Below are 13,593 nucleotides of genomic sequence, written 5' to 3' on the forward strand. Positions count from 1 at the left end.
ATGGCACACAAAACAGAGCAGAACCAATTCCGTTTCAAACCTATCAGCCCTCTCCCTTAGCCCCTTCCTCTGGCCCTGGAGAATCCTTTTGGTCACTTCCCCTAAGTCGTTCAGGGCAGCGATCCGGCACCAGAAGCCCTCACAACAGGGCAGTGAACTTGGTTCTTTCAGACCCCGGCTCTCTCACTCCGCGCCCCCTCCGGCTGGTCCCGCCCCCGCCCCGCCCTGCCCCGCCCTGCCCCCGCCCCCAAGCCCGGGCCCGTCCCCGCTCCGCCCTCCAGCCCGGCCCGCCCCGCCCCGCCCTCCCCGTTAGCGTTCCGTGGGCTTTTCCCACACTCCCTGCCTGTGTGTGACGAGCGGGCGGCTGGGAGGGGTCTATTGCGCACGCCTAGAGCGCTGTGCTGGGAGTACTGGAGAGGCGTCCGCCCGCAGTCCAGAAACTATGAGGCGCGGCGTTCGGCGGGCTCCTTCCCGGAAGCGGAAGCTTGGGGGGCGGGCCAAAGGAGGCCGGGAGTCCGCGGCGGTTAATTCCTTTTATCGAGCGGCTTTACTTCCCTCTGCTTGGGCTTCTTTGAGGCTGCGAGAAATGGTCAGGTCCGGATCTCGATCGGGCCAGGTGAGGGCTGCGAATCTGAGGCGTCCGCCATAGGGGTAGAAAGGGACTGAGGGGGTTCTAGTGCCGGGAAAAGTGCAAAACTCTGAACAAAAGTAGAAACAAAGACTGTGCGGCGGCATTTAAAAATGTTGAGAAGGGGGAGTTGGGCGGACACCCAATCTTAACATCCTAATACCGCCGTTCAGTCCATAGACGTATATTCTGTTTTGATCGTAGTAGCCCTCCAGAGTGCTGGCTTTGGTGTGGGACGCGGGTTCGAGTCCAGCCTCCGCCCTGGGTGGGGTGACTTAACCTGTGAAGGCTCAGTACGCTGTCGCATCAAATCCAGGTTCTCGGCTTTTCCACCTAGTGCCGCTATTAGCCGGCCCTCCGGCACAATTGCTGGTATTTTACCGCTAGTAAAAACCAACGACTCCCAATTAGTGTCCGCGCCTTCAGCCTTACCTCTCTCAAATGCACGCCCCTCGTTGTAAGTAAATGATGCACTTTTCTGCTTAAAAATAGACATGAACACTTCGATTTCGAGGTAAAAAGACATGTTCTTCGACCTGTCAGCATAGCCGTTTTTTGATCCCACCAATGCATTCCTTACCAGACCCCGCCTCCATCCCAAAAGTACCCAGCACTGGTCACGTTTGTTCTGCGACGTCCTGGATGCCCGGCGCTCCCTTATGCTTCCATGCCTTTGCACTTTCTTTTCTGTCCTGTCTCGAATGCCCTTCTGTTCCTGGTACTTCCACTCTCCATCTCCTCCTCAGTTCAAGGGCCGCTTATAGAAGGCTTGCCTAGCGCTCGCACATCCCTGTTGTTTGGGTTCTCCTTGCCGTCCCTTTCGTGCTTGGTGCTAACTATAATCAAACTGCTTTTCAGCTAGTCTGCCTCCCTTGCTACACAATTGATCTCTATATCCTCAAGGCTTAGGACAGCACCTGACATATAGTAGATTTTCAGGTAATGAATCAACTATTTCTCACAGAGACTCACTCCCTAGAGTGATCTTACTCCTCTTTAAATATATCCACCTCTCTCTCTGTTTTGTTTTGTTTTGTTTTGTTTTTAAATCTCCCTTCATTTATCAACTCGCCTATAATGCTGTCTTCCCCATTATGTGAATCTTAAACGCTTTTTTTCAAGACCTGACTCAAGACTTTCTTGAGGAGTACTTCCTAACCATCACCTTTATAGATCTTTCTCTTATACTGAGTGAACTCAGAGTATGGGCAGTCAGAAAGGGGGAGAAAATATGGTTTTTATAATCATGGTCACCTACAGATTTCAGGTTCCAATTCTGCCACTTCTGTGGTAGTGATATTAAGCAAAGTACTTTTTACTTCTCTAAGCCTCCTTTCCTTTACCTATAAAATAGATGTAAATAGGTATCATTCTGTCTCAAAGAATTGGGGAGATTAAATGAGAGAAACTGGTAAAAGCATCTGTTTCACTCTTGGGACAAAATTTGGTCCCCTTAAAACATTTTGCAACCATATTAACAATAAAAATAGCTTACATTTAGGTAGCACTTGTGTGACAGATGCTACTCTTAAGTATTTTTACATAATACACATAATTCATAGTTCACAAAATTAATATTCATAATAGCTTTATGAGGTAGATACTATTATCATCTCCACTTTATAGATGAGGAAATTGAGGGATGAAGAGTTAAAATAATTTTCCTACAGTTACAAAGCTCTTTAGCTGTGCAGCAGGATTCAGACCCACAAAGCTGGTGCCAGAGTCCATTCTTTTATATATTACACTATATTTAATCAGATGTATGACTTTGAACAAGCCTCCTTTCTGAAATTTAGGTTCCTACTTCACAGAAATATAATAAGTCATGAAAGACTTAGGGATACTCTAAATTATTCCACAAATGTAATTTTATCTTGTACTTATTGTAGGAGATACAACTTCTAAGAAATGCTTATATTTTTCTCAAATAGCAGAGATGAATAGCTTAATGATAATACCCAGTGGAAGTAAATGTGAGATAAAGCAAAATGATTGTCTAATGCATTGTGATTTGGGGTACTCCTTTTGGAGAATATTTTTGTAATTTTTATCAAGGGCTATTAAATGAATAATGGCCTTTCATCAAATAAATAAGCTTTTAATCCTGACTATGAAAAGGCTTTTTTCTGTATATTTGAAGGTTTATCTCAGGCTTGTTTTCCAGTTGTGAAATTGTGAAAAATATGAAGCAAACCAAGGACATGTTATGTTACTTCCACTCAAGGAAATACTTGGTGCTTGGTGCTAACCATAATCAAACTGCTTTTCAGGTTAGAGGTGTTGCCAATCTGTCTACCCCCTTTACTACACAATTTATCTCTATATCCTCAAGGCTTAGGACAGCCTTAAAAATTTTGAAGGGCTAATATGGAAACATTTAAAAATAAAACCATAAGATTTACTTTTTTGTAACTACCTAGTCATGACTAAGTTAATCATACATAATGAAAAAAGATTGGAAGTCCCAGGAAGAATACCTAGTGCCTAGATCTTGGTTTCTAAATATCATCGTCCACTAAAAGGAACCACAACTTCATGGAGGAATGGTCAATTCCACAGCTGAAGCAGGAAAATTAAAAAGATGAGCCTGGATACATCATAATAAAAAGCATCTGCAGAGTAAAGGAAACAACAGAGTGAAAGGGCAACTTACATGAGTGGGGAAAAAAAGATTTGTAAACCCTCTGTCTACTAAAGGGTTAATATCCAATCTATATCAGGAACCCCTGCAACTCAGTGACAAAAAACCAGATAACCTGATTAAAAAATGAGCAAAAGACTCAAGTAGACTTTTCTCCAAAGAAGAAGTATAAAGGGCCAGTAAGCACATGAAGAGATTTCAGCATTACTAGTCATTAGGAAAATGCAAATCAAAACCATAATGAGGTATCACTTCACACCTTTTAGGATGGCAGTTCTCATTGGCAACGATGTAGAGAAATTGGAACCTTATAAACTGTTGATGAAAATATAAAATGGTGCAGCTGCTATAAAAAAATAGCATGATGGTTCCTCAACAAGTTAAAAATAACCTCAAATGATCCAGAAATTCTACTCCAGGGTTTTTATACAAAAGAATATGATCTTAAAGAGATATTTGCACTTCCTTGTTCATTGCAGCATTATTCACAGTAGCCAAAATGTGAAGGCAACCTAAATGTCTATTGATGGATAAATGGATGAAAAAAATGTGCTATATACCTACAATGGAATATTATTCAGCATTAAAAAGAAAAATCCTGCCAAATGCAACATGGGTGAACCTTGAGGATATTATACTAAGTGAAATAAGCTGATCAAAAGGACAGATACTGCATTATTCCACTTATATAAGGGATCTAAGATAGTCAGAATCATAGATGCAGAGAGAAGAATGGTAGATGCCAGAGGCTGGAGATGGGGGGAACTGGGGAGTTGCTATTCAACAGGTATAAAGTTTCAGTTATGCAAGCAAGATAAATAAGTTCTAGAGATCTGCTTTACAAATCATGTCTATAGTTAACTATATGGTATTGTGCACTTAAAAATTTGTGAAGAAAATAGAGCTCATGTTAAGTGTTCTTATGACAGTGGAAAAAACAAAAAATCAAAGGATGAACCCAGAATACCTTGTTGCAGAAAATAAGGAATTACTCAAAAAATAATGGAAACATGTTAAAATGATACAAGAGCCAGTTTGAAAAGACTACCACTGATGGAATCTGGGACAATTGGAACATCAAAATATTTTATTTTTTAAAGATTTTATTTATTTATTTGACAGAGAGAGAGAGAGATCACAAGTAGGCAGAGAGAGAGTAGGAAGCAGGCACCCTGCTGAGCAGAGAGCCCGATGCTGGGCTTGATCCCATGACCCTGAGATCATGACCTGAGCCAAAGGCAGAGGCTTAACCCACTGAGCCACCCAGGCACTCCACATCAAAATATTTTTTATTTTTTAAAGATTTTATTTATTTATTTGACAGAGATCAGAGGTAGGCAGAGAGGCAGGCAGAGAGAGGAGGAAGCAGGCTCCCTGCTGAGCAGAGAGCCCAATGCGGGGCTCGATCCCAGGACCCTGGGATCATGACCTGAGCCGAAGGCAGAGGCTTAACCCACTGAGCCACCCAGGCACCCCACATCAAAGTATTTTAAATAATGATAATGGATCATAATCCACTGAATAAGAATCAATGAGTCCAAACTAACAAACAATGAAGGAAAAGTGCTTACCTAGAGTTGAATGCCAACTAAGAAATGTAGAAGGAATGATGTTAGACGAGTCACCATTTCACAAACAGGTGGATTAAGGCAAGAATCATCAATGGGTGCTAAAACTACTGGGTGGAAGTCTAATGATTAGGAAGGTTGCATAATCTCAAAGTATCTGCCCATTAAATGCTTAATACAAAGGTAAAAATAGTAACCTTACAGTGAAGAACCTGGCAGACACCATCTTAAATAACAAAGTTTACATCACCAGTGATAGGACAAACATACCATATGCTTACTCATTTACTAAGACGGACAAAACTTCACTTTTGTGGTATTTCTGCCAAAAATGTCCAACCTGAATCTAATCATGAGGGAAAATCAGATAAGTTTAAATGTCCAGAGGGACATTCTGCAACATAATCGGTTTGTACTCTTTAAGTATGTGAAGCTTATAAAAGACAATGATTGATAAGGAACTATTCCAGATTAAAGGAGACCATTGAGGTGTGACAATTCAATGCAACATAGGATCCTGCACTGCACATGGACTAGCATTATTTTCTATAAAGGACAGTATTGGAATAATCGGCAAGATGTGAATAATAAGGTCTATGGTTTATAATATGGTATCAATATTAATTTCCTGGTTTTGATCATTATACTGTGGTTATATAAGAGATTTTGTTCTTGGGAAATATTTAGGAATAAATATTTAATATCATACCTGCAACTTACCCTGCTATGGTTCAGAAAAATAATACTATATATATATTTTACGTGTTGTATATATTGTGTTACTATATATATTTTGAGAGAACATGGCAGATATAGTGAAATAGCAACAGTTGGGAAATCTTGGTAAAGTGTATACAGAAATTCTTTGTACTGTTGTTTCAGAATAAAAATTACCAAAAAAACCTTTGATGGGAATGTGCCAATATGATAGTTACTTGGTGTTGCAGGGTGCTTTTATCCTGGGTAATTTTCGTTGCCTTGTTTTCTGTAATATAACCTCATGTGTGTTTTTTTGGAGAAATATGTAATCCTACAGTTAGGCCATATGTTTACCTGTGTATACTTTTTAAAATTTTTTTGAAATATAATAATTATGGTAGTTATTTCTGGACTTGGTTCAGAACATTGCAGCATGCAGCACCATGGTTTGGAATTATGTTATGATTCTGCCCAGAACACCAACATACCTGTGTACCAAAGGAAGGACCCTAATGGTGTTCTGCAGGGACCAGCAGAGTAATGCTACATAGGGTCTTATTTCCTACAGTTTTGGGTCTCTTTGCTGGCCTTATGACCCCATCATATCCCAAGTTATCTCAAAGAGAAGTATAATTCTATTCACCCAATTTTTAAAATGTGTTCTCAGTTGCATATAACTACAGATAGTTTAGTAGTTACTACTCAAAGCTTTCTTGGGATGAAATATTAAACATGTCAGGAAAAACCATAAATGTAACTGCCAACAGTAACTAGTTTTGAAGGGTGAAATGAGGGAGTGAGTAGAGAATTTAACTCACCTTTTAAAAATTATATTTATGGACACCTGGGTGGCTCAGTTGGTCAAGCGTCTGCCTTTGGCGCAGGTCATGATCCCATTGAGTCCCACATTGGGCTCCTTGCTCAGCAGGGAGCCTGTGCTCCCCCTGCTTGTGCGCTCTCTCTCTCTCCCAGACAAATAAATAAATAAAGTCTTTTGAAAATTATATTTTAAATAGAGACTATAGTTACCATGGAAAGTTTTCTTTCTTGCGCTGTCCCCTAGATTCTGTTTCCCTCCCCAGAGCAGACACCATGAACTTTTACTTGCCTAACTTTCAAGATATTGGATGCATGTTAAAGCAAGGGCATTTTTTTTCTTTCTCATACACAAAGGTAGCCCATTTATTTTACTTTTAATTATAATAATGATTTAAAATTATTAATATTTAAAAATAATAAAATTGTTTTTAAAAATACTATTATATGAGTTTGAAAAGAAAGTAAGAGAATGAGTTGTAGATAAAGAGTTTTCATGGGCTGGTCTTGTCAGGTATTCTAAATAATGTGGATAAATAGAATCAGAGTTATGAACTCTGTGATATATGTTGAATTAACGTTATATTTTGAAGACTGGGAATGTAGAACATGTTCAGAGATTGAGTATCGTCCAAACTTAGAGTAGTAGATACTTCTGGTTAAGATAATACCTCAGCTTCATTTTCAGCTTACACAGACTTGAGGAACAAATATATGTGCTGTTCTCTTGGCAAACAATTTATTAATCAATTTATTAATAAGAGTTCAATTGTAATGGATTTATAGGATATAGAACATTTATAAAATTAATAGCATGCTATATACATGTGGAATATTGTTCAACCTTAGAAAGAATGGAAATTTTGACACTTGCTCTAAGACACTAGGTGAAGTGAAATAAGCTAGTCACAAAAGGAAAAATACTGTATGATTCCACTTATTTAAACTTCCTAGAGTAGTCAGATTCAAAGAGACAGCAATTAGAAGAGTGGTTCTATGGGCCTAGGGGCAGGATGGAGTGTAATGTTGGTTGTACAGTGTGAATGTATTTAATGCCATGGAACTGTACATTAAAAAATGGCTACAATGGTAAATTTTTTTTTTTAGATTTTATTTATTTGGGAGAGAGAGTGAGAGAGAGGATGAGAGGGGAGAAGGTCAGAGGGAGAAGCAGACTCCATGGAGCTGGGAGCCCAGTGCGGGACTCGATCCTGGGACTCCAGGATCATGACCTGAGCTGAAGGCAGTTGCTTAACCAACTGAGCCACCCAGGCGCCCTATAATGGTAAATTTTATGTCACGTTTTTACCACAAAAAGAAAGGAAACAACATTTCAGATTTTTGTCAAGACAGTCTACTAAGAATATATTAGAACAATATTTGTATATTTACTATAATACAATGCATTATATCATAGGTGTTGTCTTCAGGAAAACACCATGGACCTGCTAAATTAACAAATGGAAAGAAAGGGTAAGTACTTAAAGAAGTTTACAACTCCAGAAAATCTCAAGAAACTTTTCAGTCTTTGGACTGCACTAAATTTTGCCTATCCCAGAAAAATAGATGGGTCTCTACCATCACAAACTCTGGGGAGGAACCTTCCATATTTCTACTCATGTTGCTCATTTTAGTTAAACAATTCTTATAATCATTATAAAATCCAATATAAATCCATTTTATGAACAAGCTTTCTTATCCAACTTCTGGGAAGAAAATATACTACTTATTAATATATTTTGGAAAAAAATTTTTGTAGTATTCGTGAAAATATTAATGAACTTATTTTCTAGGACCAATTTAAGAAAGATATCACGTTTTAATGCAGATTCTGGCCATGCTATCCATTCTGATTCAGAAAGTCAGGTAAGATTAAACTGAATAGATGCAATATACACTATTTTAATTAATCTTCAGCTAAAAGCTAAGAAGTGGGAATAAAAATTCAGAGGTAAATTATTGAAGTTTTTTTGCTTTAAAATATGTTTTCTGCCAATAATAAGTTGAATCTGAAAAAAGAAATTTTAAAACTACACAATTTGTTTTTTTTTTTCCCCCTGTACTAAAATTTCATCTCTGCTTTTCTAAATGACTTTCTCCTTACAGACTGAAACTGTACAAGGGCTTGATGGTTGTGCTTCTTTGCTGCGGGACATTTTGAGAAATGAAGATTCAGGTTTTTAAATTTTTTAAATACCTCTTTGCTAATCACTTTTTCTCAAATAATTCTCTTAATGCAAATGAATTTTTGTTTTAATTATTAATAGGTTCAGAAACAGCATGTTCAGAAAATAGATTTAATCCCAGATCCTTAGAAGGCAAAAGATTTGGAGCTAAAAAGAAAGGACATGAAAAACATGTTCCTTCAGGAGTCCGGAAGGAAATTTGTAAGTTTTTTTTTTCTCTTTTTTGTTTAAATATGATCTCTGGGGCTCCTGGCTGACTCAGTCAGTGGAGCTTGTGACTCTTTTTTTTTTTTTTTAAAGATTTTATTTATTTACTTGACAAACAGATCACAAGTAGGCAGAGAGGCAGGCAGAGAGAGAGGAGGAAGCAGGCTCCCTGCTGAGCAGAGAGCCCGATGCGATGCGGGGCTGGATCCCAGGACGCTGGGATCATGACCTGAGCCAAAGGCAGAGGCATTAAACCACTGAACCACCCAGGCGCCCCAAGCGTGTGACTCTTGATCTTGGAGTCGTGAATTTGAGCCCCATGTTGGGTATAGAGATTACTTTAAAAATAAAATCTTAAAAATACATATGATCTTTAATTCTGAGGGTTTTGATAAATTATTGAGAGTATACAGTTGGTCTTTCATTTTAATAATATGTGGTTATTCAGGTGAGTATGTGTGTGTTATGCTTGTCTATCTCTAGTCCACTTCTTTTTTTTTTTTTTTTTCCTTAAGATTTTATTTATTTATTTATTTGACAGACAGAGATCACAAGTAGGCAGAGAGGCCGGCAGAGAGAGAGTAGGAAACAGGCTCCCTGCTAAGCAGAGAGGCCGATGCGGGGCTTGATCCCAGGACCCTGGGATCCTGACCTGAGCCGAAGGCAGAGGCTTTAACCCACTGAGCCACCCAGGCACCCCTATAGTACACTTCTAACTGCATACTTTGTTTACCATCACTTTCCCAAGAAGAAAAGTGGAAAAAGTGACCGCGTTTTGTAGAATAAAGGGTTCAAACTCAGAATGACATTTAGAAGGTATATATAGAGTTATCTTTGTTTTCCTTGCCACTTAATTTGATAATTAACCACAAATTTGTTGTTTCGTGCATACTTAGAGATACTAATTGTTCTAAAGTCATTTTATGTGTATATATTGTAAGTAGTTTTATTACTCTACTTTAAATGCCAGGTTAAGATTTTGTCTGAGGGCCCAATGTGTAGATTAAGTACACTTTTACTCTTGCTCTCAAAGAGCTTTTTGTTTAATGGTCCAAGTATTAAAATCGTTACAGAGTATCCTGTCTCTCTTATTCTTTTTTCCCCTCAGAGCATGGTGAGAGGAGCAAGGTGAGTTGTATTGGATTGTAGAAATAACATCCTTAAAGAGGAGTCTTGTAACTGAAGGAGAGATTTTACAAATACGATTTAATAGAGATTTTAAAGTCATGGTATAGATAATTTTTGACTGGAGAACATACACAATTCATTAACTACTTTTAAAAGAGAATTTGAGGGGACGCCTGGGTGGCGCAGTTGGTTGGACGACTGCCTTCGGCTCAGGGAGTGATCCTGGAGTCCCGGGATCGAGTCCCACATCGGGCTCCCAGCTCCATGGGGAGTCTGCTTCGCTCTCTGACCTTCTCCTCGCTCATGCTCTCTCTCACTGTCTCTCTCTCTCAAATAAATAAATAAATAAATAAATAAGAGAGAATTTGAGGTAATTTTCTTTAGGGGCTGAGAGCGGTAAAGCCCTTCTATAAAGTATATAATAAATTGAGCTACTTCTCAGAGTCTTTTCTTCCCTTAATAAGGTAAAAGTTTTTGAAGAATCATGTTTCAAGAATTTGTTTTCTCTTCTTCCATATTAGTATCTTCAAATAGTAAGAAACATATACCTAATGAAGCTTCTGCTGGAATTGAGAGAGGCTTATCAGATATACCACAAAATTGGTCTTTGCAAGATCATTATAGAATGTATTCACCAATAATATACCAAGCCCTGTGTGAGCATGTGCAAACTCAAATGTCACTGATGAATAACTTGGCTTCAAAGAACAACCCTAATGGAATTCCTGCTGTACCTTGCCACACCGTGTCTGATTCTGGTTAGTATGAATGATATTTTTAAAAGCATGAATATGAACTCTAATTAAGTTGCCTACTTATTGTTAAAGTAGTATGAGATGTGATAACTTTTTCTCCCTCTTACTTTTTAGAGTCTCAGGCAACTCTACATTCTAGTTATGGCTTATCTACCTCCACCCCAGTCCAGTTACTTCAGCATCCATCCTGCCCTCCAGTGGTTCATTCTGTGGGTACAGTTTATGCATTATGCAAGTAATTATTTGCTTTGAGAAATTATCACCTTAAGAGAGAAAATTGAATTTACTGATTGGATCATAATGCATTGTTTTTTCAATCTTTTTTATTTGAAGATTTTATTTATTTATTTGACAGACAGAGATCACAAGTAGGCAGAGAGGCAGGCGGGGAGGGAGGGGAGAGCAGGCTGCCTCCTGAGCAAAGAGCCCGATGCACCCTGGGATCTTGACCTGAGCTGAAGGCAGAGGCTTAACCCACTGAGTCACTCAGGCGCCCCTCAAATCATTTTTTACCAGAAAAATTTTACCCATTTATGAAGGACAATGGTAAGGGTGGGAAAGGGAGAAAGATCAGCAGGAAAAAGAAATCACGCATAACTACCACTTAAGCATATTTGCTGTTAACATATTGATAGAGCATTTGCCAATCATTTAATTCTCTGGTTTTGTTTTCTTGTTTTTATTTGTTTGTTTGTTTAAGATTTTATTTATTTATTTATTTGAGAGAGAGATCACAAGTAGGCAGAGAGACAGGCAAAGAGAGAGGGGGAGGCAGGAGCAGGATTCCTGCCAAGCAAAGAGCCCAATGTGGGGGGCCGATCCCAGGACTCTGAGACCATGACCTGAGCCAAAGGCAGAGGGTCAACCAGCTGAGCCACCCAGGTGCCCCTAAGTTTGCTTTCTTTTAAAAATACAGTCATAAGGACACCTGGGTGGCTTAGTTGGTTAAGTGTCTGAGTTGGTTAAGTGTCCATGATCCCAGGGTCCTGGGGTTGTGCCCCATGTTGGGCTTCCTGCTCAGTGGGGAGCCTGCTTCTCCCTCTCCCTCTGCAACTCCCCCTACTTGTACTCTATCTCTCTGTCAAATAAATAAATAAAATATTTATAAAAGGTATATAGTCATAATTAAATTATACTGTTTCATGTGCTACCTTTTTTCCTTGCATTTTATTGTAAACATGTTTCTCAATTAATATATACCTTTTATAAATTTTTAATATGTTAATACTCTAGTGGATATATTGTAGTCCATGTAACTACTCCCCTATGGTAGGATGTTTAAGTAACAGTTTTTTACTACCATAACATTTCTGTAAACATGTTTGTGCAAAAGCTTTTTGTATGTTTGAGCCTATTTTCTTGCGGTGCAATTTCCCAAAGTGGAAGTTTATTTTAGTCCCAAGGTATTGATTTTTGATGTCCTTAAAACATGTGTGATATTTGCAAATAGTTTATTTTAGTCATGGCTTTATAATATTCTCATATTGCAGAGTGAACTAGTTAACAAGCTTTAAAAAACTAGAATATTGTGCTCAGGGGAAATCCAGCTTACTCACTGGTAAGCTGTAACTCCCATCTTGGAAAAGTCATTTTCTAATATTTCTGGTTTGGGTTTATTGTAGTTAATGCCTACAAGTCGGTGCTCACCTATTTTGAAGGCTTGCCTTGTTTTTTTTTCTGTCTGTAGGAGGTTCCGACTGATAGGGACAACCAGTTTGCATCACAAAGTAAAACATTTTCTGTGAACTGTACTGATGCCCTACGGAATTCCTTCAGTACTGGTCTTGGAGTTCCATGTAGCCTGCCCAAAACAGACAAACCAACTATTCCGCCATTTCGGCAGCTGGGTCTTATTAATGGAATTCTGCCACAGCAAGGAGTTCCTAAGGAACCAGACCTACTGAAGTGCTTTCAAACATGCATGAATCTGTTGCATTCTCATTCAGACAGTCAGACTTGCTGTAGCCCCACTCTGTTGCCATCAACTTTCCTGTCCAATAATGGAGACAGATGTGCCAAAGAACAAATTGGAGAAGTCACAGGTGAAGGAAAGGATTTAAACATACACATGCGAGATTCAAGAATAAAGGATGTGCAGAAGGCAAAAAATGTGAACCAGAGTGCTGAAAAAGCCAGAACTATAAAGTATCTGTTGGGAGAACTCAAGGCCCTGCTTGCAGAGCAAGGTATGTGAGTACTTTTATTATTTATTTATTTATTTATTTTTTAAAAGATTTTATTTCTTTGACAGGCAGAGATCACAAGTAGGCAGAGAGGCAGGCAGAGAGAGAGAGGGGAGGAAGCAGGCTCCCCTCTGAGCAGAGAGCCCAATGTGGGGCTCCATCCCAGGACCCTGACATCATGACCTGAGTCGAAGGCAGAGGTTTTAACCACTGAACCACCCAGGCGCCCCTGTGAGCACTTCTAAAATAATTTTCTGTAGTGTGGTGTTAATGCTAAATAGCAGTGTCATATTATTTTGCCATCATTTGTATTTAGAATAGTCGACATGGAGTTTGTGGTATTTTCCATAGAAGTATTTCTTGAGCTAATAAGGAATTGAGTTCTGCCTATTTTGTTGTTTTTTTCTAGGTTTTAATCCATCTTGTTTCCTATGGTTTCGAGATGTACAAGAGAGTTTCAGTCTTTTACTTGCAAGTGTGTATTCGTTCTACTTGAGTCAAAAGGACCTTGAAAAGATTCAACCAAAGAGAATTTGTAGCCATTAATTTTTAGGGGTTAGAAGAACCCTAAAAACAATTAACTCCCTAGAATAGACTGGTCATTTTTCCTATTCTAAACAGATGAAGGGATTTTCTTCCCATCATTTCTTTAATAACCAGCTATTATACAGTTTAACAAATCTGACTTTGAGAAGTAATCCAAATCTTTTAATGCCATTTTCAGTTTACTTTTCTAAAATTTTATTTTTTTTAAGGTTTTTTTTTTTTTTTAAAGATTT

The 13,593-nt window shown here is 38.6% G+C and overlaps 1 protein-coding gene across 3 annotated transcripts in view; it reads left to right on the top strand.

Annotated features, from left to right (window-relative positions):
- The first annotated feature begins 484 nt into the window (after positions 1-484).
- The window catches only part of CCDC14 (coiled-coil domain containing 14), a 47,145-nt gene continuing 34,036 nt past the window's right edge, over positions 485-13,593 (top strand). For 2 of the 3 annotated variants that reach the window (XM_044252192.1, XM_044252194.1), the window contains exons 1-8: positions 485-616; positions 7,773-7,828; positions 8,149-8,221; positions 8,462-8,531; positions 8,623-8,742; positions 10,398-10,634; positions 10,746-10,840; positions 12,319-12,817. In XM_044252192.1, the coding sequence (XP_044108127.1) occupies positions 587-616; positions 7,773-7,828; positions 8,149-8,221; positions 8,462-8,531; positions 8,623-8,742; positions 10,398-10,634; positions 10,746-10,840; positions 12,319-12,817 (1,180 nt within the window). In that variant the 5' untranslated portion in view covers positions 485-586. The remainder of the gene's footprint in view (positions 617-7,772; positions 7,829-8,148; positions 8,222-8,461; positions 8,532-8,622; positions 8,743-10,397; positions 10,635-10,745; positions 10,841-12,318; positions 12,818-13,593) is intronic. The other variant, XM_044252193.1, reaches the window with a different exon arrangement.

The sequence above is a fragment of the Neovison vison genome, chromosome 6, assembly GCF_020171115.1.
Source record: "Neovison vison isolate M4711 chromosome 6, ASM_NN_V1, whole genome shotgun sequence".
NCBI lineage: Eukaryota > Metazoa > Chordata > Mammalia > Carnivora > Mustelidae > Neogale > Neogale vison.